At 33.2% G+C, this 11,017-nt stretch overlaps 1 protein-coding gene and 1 long non-coding RNA gene across 2 annotated transcripts; both read right to left on the reverse strand.

Moving 5' to 3' along the window:
* Positions 1-37: 37 nt before the first annotated feature.
* Positions 38-869, reverse strand: LOC112749724 (uncharacterized). The gene is made up of 3 exons (XR_003175163.2): positions 722-869; positions 247-313; positions 38-143 (listed from the first exon to the last, which is right to left on the reverse strand). It is a non-coding gene; the product is annotated as an uncharacterized lncRNA (long non-coding RNA).
* Positions 870-2,811: 1,942 nt separating this feature from the next.
* LOC112749722 (uncharacterized) lies at positions 2,812-8,904 on the reverse strand. The gene is made up of 15 exons (XM_025798081.3): positions 8,764-8,904; positions 7,318-7,454; positions 7,120-7,225; positions 6,950-7,032; positions 6,735-6,798; positions 6,507-6,624; positions 6,274-6,428; positions 6,098-6,143; positions 4,579-4,668; positions 4,353-4,475; positions 4,228-4,265; positions 4,100-4,150; positions 3,629-3,796; positions 3,386-3,498; positions 2,812-3,152 (listed from the first exon to the last, which is right to left on the reverse strand). The coding sequence occupies exons 2-15, from the start codon at positions 7,440-7,442 to the stop codon at positions 3,029-3,031; spliced, it is 1,404 nt and encodes a 467-aa protein (XP_025653866.1). The 5' UTR covers positions 7,443-7,454; positions 8,764-8,904; the 3' UTR covers positions 2,812-3,028.
* Positions 8,905-11,017: the final 2,113 nt, after the last annotated feature.

The following is an 11,017-nucleotide window of genomic DNA, read 5'->3' on the forward strand; positions in this document are numbered from 1 at the left end:
AAAAATGTTAACCATGTTAAATACTACAAGGCATCACCAAGTGGCAAAGGCAATGAAATAATACAATTTTACATAGGAAATTCTTACCGGAACTCGTCTTTGCTTCCTAGTCTTCTTGTTCTTAGACATTTTGATTATATCATCTACAAATAAATATCAGAAGATTATGGATATTAGATAACATTAACCAGAGAAAATATGAAATAATAAATGGCTTCGAAAGGTCCTTCAAAATATAAAGCACACCTAATGTCATGTCCATCTTCTTCTCTGTAAGCGCAATTGCTTCCGTTGTAAGAGGTTTGGCAGCCATCTGATAATGTATAAATAATTTGATAATTTGATACTCATATGTATAAGCACATAAGACAAAATTTAGAAGCAACCAGGACGAAGTAACAACAAAAAAGCCAGTTACGGAGGAAAACATTAGTAGCATCTTTGCGATTCTTAACGAAAAGAGTAAAGAAGCAGCAACAAAGTCGAGCATATCATCAACAGAAGGTCATGGAATAAACTTTAGCCAATGGAGTTCTGAAATTGCTAAATTAACAGCGATAACAAAACAAATCGCTGCCTATAAAATCCTACAACTATCAACCATCTTAGTTTTCTAATTCTATTAGGAACATTGAAGGACTCGATCAACAAAAGGAGAACAAGGCGATGTTGAAATTTCAATTTCTAATGGAAAGGCATTAGAAAGAGAGAGAAGCCTTACTCGTAGGAGAAGATGAATCTCAAACCTTGGAATGGAGTTGCAATCCTACGGCAGTTAGCTAGGGTTTTGGTTCGTATTATTCCCGAGAGATAAGAGAAAGAGCAGAAAAACGATAGAGGGAAGAGAAAAGAGGGTGAAAACTGAACTGAAAAGGGTTAAAAGGAGAGGATCCGATATTTATGTGATGGTAGATGGCGGTGAGTTAAGCGGGTCAATTTCTAATTGTATCCACAAACCCATAACCCGGCCGTTTTCCTCTGTTTCCCAGCTGCCTTTACCCGGTTTTTAGCGGCTTTCAAATCCGCTTAGCTGGATTTACCGATTTAGTTTACTGTTTCCTGCTTCTTGCGCACCAAGGCATATTCGCGTCGACTCATTTACCAGCTAAAACAAAGAAAAAATATTTTCTATTCTCAAATTGATAATATTATTTTTTAGAGTTATTTTAATTTAAAAAATTTATTTAAAAATAAATATAATAAAAAATGACAGAATCAATTAAGAAATAACAAAATCAATCTCTTAAAAATAATTTACTATGAGTAAATTGCGAAAATATGATATTTAGGCCAGTTTGAATAAACAACTTAATTAATTTTTTTAAAAATAACTTAAATAATAAATAATTATATTAAAAGTAACTTATAAATAAGTTATTTTGTTTGAATTTTTAACTTTAAAATATTATTTTATAGAAATGTAATAAAAAGTAGTATTATTATGAGATAAATTATTTTTTTAACTTCTCTATAAGTTTCTAAGAGCAACTCCAATGCTGGAAAATAGAGTTACAGGGACCCAATTGCCATTGGAACAAAGAGGAAAGAGAAGCTCTTCGATGAAATCAAGGCTGAGAGTTCCTCTAAGGAGGGATTTGCAGCAACCAATAAAATCATGCCATGTGGTATTCTAATTTAAAAATTTAAAACATATTAGATATATATCTATTTAATTAATTATTTATATTAATTATTTAATAATTAATTATATTAAATCATATTTAATATAAATAATTATATTAACTCAATATCAATATTATTTATATTGTTATATTGAATCATAATTAATTAAATTTATTTACATAAAAATAAATTTAATTTTTATATATTATAAATAATTTTTGGTTGGATTATTTATTTTTATTTGTAAATTTAAAATACTAATCAAATTTAAGTATTTATTTTAATATTTTATAATATTGAATTATTTTAAATCATAAATTTAAATAATATTATTATAAAAAAATAATTATATTAATTTTAAGTATTTTAATTAATTAATTAAGTGGGATCACAACATGGACTAAAGTTAGTTCCTTCTAATGGAGAAGAAAAAAATGCTTTGAGTTCCTATTTACTATTTATGACGCAAAAGTTGATGTGGAGTTACTTTTTATGACAGATGGTCATAAATAGGGATTGAGATGAGTTCCCTATTAGAGATGGTCTAAATAGCTTCTTAGAAAGCTGCAATTTGATTTGAAAATTACACTGGATATTAATACTACTATTTTAAATCAAAAGATAGTTACTTTTAAACTCCAAGTTACATGGAAATTTATTAAGCTGATGAACGTTTCAAAATATTCAATATGAATCCAATTAGACTCAAATTACATTTTTCTGAGAGGAAAAAGAAAAATCATATACATAGTATACCATAAGTCCATAACCGCTAGCATTTCTTCCTACCTCTTTTTCAGGAATCTCTATGTAAGTATATTTTAGGATGCTCTCATCCTCATTGAGTCATTTATGATGACAACTCAATTGTTCTCGTTCAATTTTCATTTTCATCTACTCCTTTTAATTTGGTGTTTTCTTTTAAATTGCCCAAACTACAACAATATAATGTTTGATTGAAATAAAATAATATATTTAATATGTGTAAACAATCCTAAAAGGGGTGTTTGAAAACGGTTTGCTGGAATCAAACCTTATCAAGGTGCTCTTGTTTTATACTTTTATTTTTAACCAAGAATAGAGCGCATATTGTGATAGTAATATTCATCATTATTTAACAGTTAATATGCAGAAGATACTTATCACTAGCATAAAAATTTCGAGGCATTCTTTGTAAATAACATAAAATTAAAATTAAATACATCACTGCTAAGTACCAACTCTATTATTCTCAATTCCGCATATCCATGGCTTCTATGGAAAGTCGTTGTTGTCATTTGCTTTAATCTCTGACAAATAATTTATTCTATCTAAAAATTATACTGTCCTACTCAGTACTCATCCTTTATGCCAGAGTTCTTGGAGTACCAACAATGAGGGATTAAAAAGAAAACAAAAGAAAATTTCAGTTGGAACCATAAATCCACTTCTCGGCATTGCTGGTAAAACTAACCAACTCCTCTGGCTTAAACCACAACTTAATCTCATCCTTAGCAGTTTCTGGACCATCACTTCCATGGATGATATTTCTGCATGCACATGTAACAATCAAATTGTAATGAACAAATATTGAACAATGCACGTCTACTATATAAAATATAATATAATAGGTTCTATGTGTATCCATAAAAATCTTTTTTCAATGTAATTACTAGTTTAACTAATCTCACATTTAATTAATAAAAAGATGGATTAATGTATATTAGTTCGTATATATTAGTGTAATTGTAATAAATCAGAATGTGTTTGTAAAAAACAATACCTTCCAACATTAACAGCCAGATCACCTCTAATAGTTCCAGGTGCAGATTTCTGCGGATCAGTGGCTCCAATTAGTTTTCGGCCGTAAGTTATTACTCCTTCTCCTTCCCAAACCTGTTTCATGAATTCAAGGAAAAATGAGACTAGTCTAGAAACAATAAGATATTGTTTTGTGTTTTGTGTTTGATTCCAAAGGTAAGAAAGAGGAAGAGTCAGTTATAAGTTGTAAGGTGTAAGCTGTAACCATTGCAATAACAGGGCCAGAGCTTAGGAAATCACAGAGCTCATTGAAGAAAGGTCTTTCACTGAGATCATGGTAATGCTTCTTGGCAAATTCCTTTGAAGGAACCAACACTTTGATCCCCACAAGCTTGTAGCCTTTGCGCTCGAAACGAGATATAATCTCCGAAATCTGCAAGAGCAGAACAGAATCTTAGATCTTCAACTTAATTATTTAAGCAACTATGCTACATCTACATCAAAATCAGCTACCAAAATTAGTCACTGGTATAAAATTATGTTGAAATACAAATACACATTGAAAATAAATTAAATCACATATATAGTTATACATAAATATATTGGTGGTTGATTTTACTTGCTAATTTTGGTATTTAAGCAATGCCAAAATATATTGAGAATACGAATAGCATTTTTGTTATTTAAGCAATGCGTAGTTTTTTTTATATTATCCAGCAATGTAGTTTCACTTTACCAGGCCTCTCTGCACTCCATCAGGCTTAATGGCAATGAAAGTGCGTTCAAACTGCATAAACAAAATAAACAAATCAAAGATGAACAAAATAAGAAACAATCATACAGTTAGAGAGATGCAAAGCATACCTCAGCAGCATGAACCTCCTGATCTTGGAGCATGTAAGCTGTAAACACAGCAAAAGAAAAAAAAATTGAAACAAGATTAACAAAATTTGTGTGGTCAAATTTGTATTATAAAGAACCTAACTTACCTGCGGCGGGGAGAGCAAGAGCTCCTGAAATCCAGGAAGCGGGTGCACTGCCAGAACCGCTTTTTCCATAACTTGAAACCAAACACGGCGCTTTACTCCTCAACGAAACTACAGCAGCGGCGCCTAGAGTAATATCACAACGAACATAAAACTCTCAGATTCTGAATTGAATATTAATAATAAGGAAGATGCAAAAACATGATGAGAGAGAGGTAGTGAGGAGTACCAGAGTGGAAACGAGAGGCCTTGGAAGCAGAGAGAAGGGACCTGGTGGCTCTGGAAGCGGATCTGAATAGTTGAGAAGTCATCTTTTCGGCTTTGGCTTCACACAAAGAAGAAAGATGACAGCAACGGCAGCGGCAGGTTAAACTACAGATGCGACAGCAGACACTGATGGGATGTGAAATTGTGATGCCAATATTGGGTCGGGTTTTGTAGGGAAAAAGGAACGGTATGCCAATACTGGTCAGTGCCTAGCTAGAAAAATGGTGCGGGCACGTGCTAACAAATTTGCATGTTTCATTACGAAAAGATATAAATACGAAAATTTTAGAGAAAAAATACGTTTATATATGTAAATTTTATAATTTTTTAAAAAGGAATAATAAAATTTATAAAATATATTTTATGTAAAATGTAATATTGAAATAATTTAAATAATTAATTTAATATCTTAAATTCCACATCTAAATGATTTTAAAATAAAAAATAAAAGGTGAATAGGATTCACTCAAAATAATATAATTTGAACTAATTTAAAAAAAAAACGTAGTCAATTTTACACAATACGTACTAGAAAATACATTTTTACTCAAAACAATTTGTTGATGTACGTATCCAGCGCTAGAATAAGTAATAACACTTGTGGTTGAAGAGAAAAACTCACTTTTGTTAATTCGGAAGCTCACTTTTTGCAAATGACCTCACCATTAATTTTAGTTTAGTTTAGTTAGAGGAAGGCAAGAAGAGATTGAGGTAGGGAGAGAGAGTGAGGTGAACTTGTTCTTTATGCCCTTGCAAAGTGACTATGAACCTTTTTTCCTTTTGTAAACAGAAAGTAGTAGTATCGCCAAGTGGCATGCATTTCCTCTTATGGTGGATAAGACGCACTTATGGTTATGGGGATGAAAACAAAAGATGTTCTCCACATTTTTTATTTTAACTCATCACTCAGTTCTTTGTTCCTACGACCTAAAAAATACGATATCCCAAGTGGCTTGCGGTCTTTTTTTCCCGTCATATCTCAACTTATTAATACAGAGCAAAGATGCTTCTTGGTAAAGAGTGGCACTCCCATAATGTTCACATATATATATATATATATATATATATATATATATATATATATATATATATATATATATATATATATATATATATATATATATATATATATATATTTATATGCCACCACCATATATCTCTCTCTCACACAATTCCATTTAAGCGATCCATCATCAAAACCAACCAGTATGCCTATATGTTAAGGCATAAGAATCTAGATCCCTTGGAAGATCACCAAAATTGCAAGGATTGAAAGTTTAAACGTAACTGGTTAAGTGATAGAGAGAACTTCCATGAATATCTAATAACTGCTGAGCTATGTTATGTACAATAAAATGAAATAATCAAATAATTAAAATAAAAACTCTGACGTTAGTGTGATATTTACACAAGTAGAATCCACAAAGAAAGGAGTAAAACATGTCACATCTAAACTGAACCATTGGGAGCTGTTGCGCCACAATCCAATTTGCACTCAGCTTGTAAAGCTGATAACCATGCGTTTACCTGAAAGGGTAATGGCGGAGAGAAACTAAGCCATTTAATATGACGAGAATTTAATGTAGAATGCCATAACAAGGGATTCGTGATTAAAATAACTACTTCTAAGAAACAAATAATCTACACTTGGACGCACCTTTATCTTAGAATTGCTTGAACACTCATAACGTAATCCATGACGAGTTAAAATATAAAAGGCATATCGCATTTCATCATCTTCACACTTGAAACTGGGTAAAGCGCCTACTTCAACAATATCAGACAGAAGCGTGGAGTCCAATGGACTTAGATCTGCAAATTTTTCCCACTTCATCAGCAATTTTAATTAGAACGGGAGACGGAGAGGAAGAAAACAACTAATTTCACTACCTGTACACAACATATATAAATACAGACATGCACCATGGAGAACAATGAACCGAGGAAGCCAATCATCTATGTCTGTGTCATCTATAGGTGGAGGTTCTCCTGGTAGTGTTGCCCACCTCTGTAGAGGGGGAAAAATGAAAGCAGATTGGTACTAAACTTGAAAGTAAATAGAATAGTTAAGTATAAATCCACACAAAGTAAGCTAATGCAGTTTTTGGCAGTCAGTACACTTCGAATGTACAAATATCCAGAAAGACGAGATGACCGCAAAATTTCATCGATATTTTCCAACCTGTGAGAAACAAAAGGATTTTGATTATTTACATGAAACACTAGTCTAGACACCAAATGCATGGCTAGCATCTTTATTCTTATGTAATCTATTTTATACTATACTGTAGAACACAAAAGCCCATAATAGTCCCAAGTTAAGGGTCACTAACTGAGCTTTCAATTGAGCTTCTCTCTCTTCCATATCGGCAAGTTCTGATCGAAGTGACTCTACTTCTGCAGCTGTTAGCTCAACCTACAGAATTATAAATTGTCTTAGTAAGACATAACAGAAGCTTACAATGATGAAATGTGCACTGAACAGGACCTACTCAAGACATACCTTTTCCTGACCCCCATTACCAAGCCATGGCAGCCCACGCAGACTAAACAATCTCAACATAGAAGCAGCCCTCATTGTTCTCTGACCCCACAGATGCTGCCGGGACCTAAACTAATCTAGGTTGAGTGACTGATATTAAATAGACTCAAACTCTGACTTTTGGATTATCCTCTTTTCCTTTCCACCAGGAAACAATACCTCAAATGTTTATTGGTTCCAGGTTCAGTAATCGATGGTGTTCTGTTCTCAGGGGATTTTGCAACTGATGCTGGAACTTGGAAGTAATCAGGAATGAAGTTTATTTTGCCAGCACCATCATCCATGGAATTGACCTTCTTCAAGAAAGAAAGTTGGTATTATATCAGAGCAAGACGGTAACAATTAACAATATATGCAAACAGAGAAATACTCTGAAACATTAACAAGTCAGTTCAAGATGGCATATAAGAGTTGAATCGTATAGTGACATGATCATCGGTATCACCGTATCAGTTCCCCTAACCCAAGTCATGGCCAAACTTTTTTTCCTCCCCCTAAATTTAAAGCCCAAATCCCTTAAGTAAACCATGTAAGTATGAAATAGCTGCACCAGCATTTGAAAGAAGCAAGAAGCGCAATAGTTGGTTCACCAAGATATATGACGACTACATAAAAGTTACTCTTTTTTTATTCTAAAAAAATGAAGTGATGGTCAAGCATCCAGCTGCTCCACCCAACAAGACCAGCAGATTCTTGGAGCATCCAGAACCAGCATGGAGCAATCCCAACTCCCAGAACTGAAGACAAAAGCTTGTTCCATTGAGTTAACGGCAATCTAATGTGGAGCATAAAGAACTTGGCCACTACAGTCACTTGGGACAAAGTACTCAAGTAAAATTGGCTAGTCCTAAAGACTGCAGGTTATGGGATTGATTGGTACTATGCAACGACTATTATAGAAACAACATACAATTACCAACTTGTTTTATTTGTTTTATCTTCCATCACGCACCCCTCTCTCGCCCTTGGAGCTTTAAAGGTACCTCTTCTCTGAAGCTCAAATAAAGTGTTACCGTTGAGACAATTCCCTCAGCCTGATGCATGGTTAATAAAGTATATATTGCATAATATTTGTTTTCCCCTTAGAAATCAAAGTACCAATTTCCACATCCTAAAAGTTACAATGCGTGCCCAGGCCTCAACCTCATTCATCAATTTCCTAATGGAACTCAGAATAAGAAACAAATTGCTCCAAATACAGGGACAAGGAAAAACAGCTCCATCTTAGAAACGAAAAGATTTATAGTTAACAAGAAAAATAGTGCAAAGCGAACACGATAAGCGGACACCACAATCAAACAAGATGAAACCATATTTGTAGAACTAAGCTGAAATCTACAACAGAAAAGGATCGCAGATAAACTGATACGGTATAGAACGAATGAATCCGTTAGGGTGGAAAAAGCATGAAAAGATGTATTTCATTGGTAAAGTAAACAAGTCGTAGAACATGAACAGCAATAGCTTGCAAGCTACAACAGTACAAGGAACTTGGAAGATAAGATATAATAAAGTTATTTTTTGTTGATAAAAATTAGTGGAGCTTAAGAATAATGAAAATAAAAATAAAAAACGGAGAAGACAAAATTCTAGGGATACTGGTACCTGGTGGTGGTAGGAGGCTGAGGAGGACAGAATAGAATTATAGAAAGGCCGGGACTAAGGAATTTAGGTAGGAGAAGCTGTTTTTACGAAAATGGAATTTCCCTTCGTACCCACGGCACGATGCCACTGGTTTTAGTTGTTCACGGTGTGGTGGTTATTGCACAATGACAATTTTGCCCTTGCAAGGCCCAGACCCAAATAATTTCTGTTAGGTGGTAGTTTGGTGATAATCTCAATTCAACGGCCCACTAGAAGCAATCCTCTTATTATCTCTTAATAATATTGTTTATTTTAAGAAAAAGTATATGAACCAAAATGTGACCAGCCAAAAAATAAACAAAATCGTTTAATTAAAATCACTTTTTGAATAATATGTTTGGAAACCGCTCCTGAAATCACGGAGCACAAACCAAAACCCGATTTTTCATGAAACTCAAACATATTTTGGCTAATTTTTGACTGATATGCTTTTGGTTCTCTAGTTGTTCTCTTTTTTTAATCCATTGTCAAGTTGTCATCGCATAATTGTATAGATAGTCGGATTTAAATAAAATCACCACCTTTATTTGGGTCAGAATTATGAAATTGTTTGAGTTTGCTTCGATGACATTATAATGGAGAATGATTTTGCCACTCTCGGAATTGATGATGTCATTCTTTTTATGCAATTTTTAAAAATATCTTTTAATTTTATTATTTTGTTTTTTTTATAAAATTTTTAATTAAGAGTCATTTGAAATAACATTCAATTAAAAAAAATATGATATTATGGATTAAAGAGGAGCGAAATCACTCTCCCATTATATATATTGACCAAGAGTTTAATTGAAGTATTAAATTGCTTCCTACGTTTAGGCGTAATGCTATTTTGGTTTTTAAGGTTTAAAGTGTCTTATTTAAATCCAAAAAGGTTTCATTTAGCTTTAATGTAATCTCACCATGAGGTCAAAGTTAAATAATTAACGAAATATTCTACATGACAGTAGTACAAGAACAAGGTTGATAATCTGGAGAATAAGTACAAGTTCCAGAGCCACAAAATCAACCATGGATACATCAATACATTTATTTATCATTTTCTTGGTTCTATAGAAAATATTTCATTTAAATTATAAGAAAAATGATATATAAATGTATTGATGCATCCACGGTTGATTTTGTGCCTCTGAATCTTGTACTTATTCTCCAGATTATTGACATTGTTCTTGTACTGCTGTCATGTAGGACATTTCGTTAATTATTTAACTTTGACCTCATGGTGGGACTACATTGAAACTAAATGAAACTTTTTTGGATTCAAATATGACACTTTAAACCTTAAGGACCAAAACAGGATTATGCCCAAACGACGGGACCAATTTAGTACTTTATCCTTGTTATGAATTTACAATTTACAGTTCGAATGGTAAAAGAATTATCTACTATCTATCTATAAACAATAGAATTCGCGTGGTTTCATCTCCGAACTGGAGAGCTCCCCGCAACTCACACTGGTTTGCATCCGAGGTGGAACTTCCCTTCCTTTGTGAAATCTCCTTTCGAACGGTGCACGTGCTTGCTTCTCATTCGACCGCTCATGTGTCACTTCTCCGGATTTCCTCCCGCACGATGCCGATTTCAGGGATTTGGTTCCACGGGTCATGATGACTTCGAACCCTAGATCCGAGGCTTTTCTCTCTTATTGTTCTTTTCTCTCTTATTGTTATTTTCTCCATGAAACCAATTCTTGTCTATAGGGTGTGTTTGTTGGACGTTGATTCCACGCCGATGGTCACAATTTAGGGATTTCGTCCTAGAGGTTCAAATTTTCCCTCTCTAATCAATCAATCAGGTACATTCTTCTGCAACTTTTAGTTCCAACACTGTTTTTCTCTTGATGCTTCTTCTTTTCTTTCACTATGTTTCCTTGTGATCAAATTTGGTATGTGTTACACGATTATTTCAGATTTGATTGTCTAGGGTTGTGAATCGGTAATTTATCTATTTGTTTTAGTGGGTTTCTAGGTTCATCTTCTTCACTTCATTACTTGGAATTTGATATTAATTTGATTATGGTGTCTCCTTTTGATAGCTGTTGAATTGTTGGTTGCATGTGGGTTGTGCATTTTATAATTTGTATGGATATTGTAATGGTTCCAAAAATGAAAGTTCTACTTATATTTTTTTATATTTATGGATCATGGGTTCGGTTATGTGAATCATTATCAAGTATGGAATTTGTACCTAATTTACTTCATGAGTGGTGATGTGATTG

The sequence above is a fragment of the Arachis hypogaea genome, chromosome 15 (genome assembly GCF_003086295.3).
Source record: "Arachis hypogaea cultivar Tifrunner chromosome 15, arahy.Tifrunner.gnm2.J5K5, whole genome shotgun sequence".
NCBI lineage: Eukaryota > Viridiplantae > Streptophyta > Magnoliopsida > Fabales > Fabaceae > Arachis > Arachis hypogaea.

Excerpts from the sequence above, each read along its gene's own strand:
- LOC112749722 (XM_025798081.3), bottom strand. The coding sequence starts at position 7,442 with ATGGATGATGGTGCTGGCAAAATAAACTTCATTCCTGATTACTTCCAA. Across the intron at positions 6,625-6,734 it reads GATATTTGTACATTCGAAGT|AGGTGGGCAACACTACCAGG; the intron begins GTACTGACTGCC and ends CCCCCTCTACAG. Across the intron at positions 4,266-4,352 it reads TCTTGCTCTCCCCGCCGCAG|CTTACATGCTCCAAGATCAG; the intron begins GTAAGTTAGGTT and ends CTGTGTTTACAG.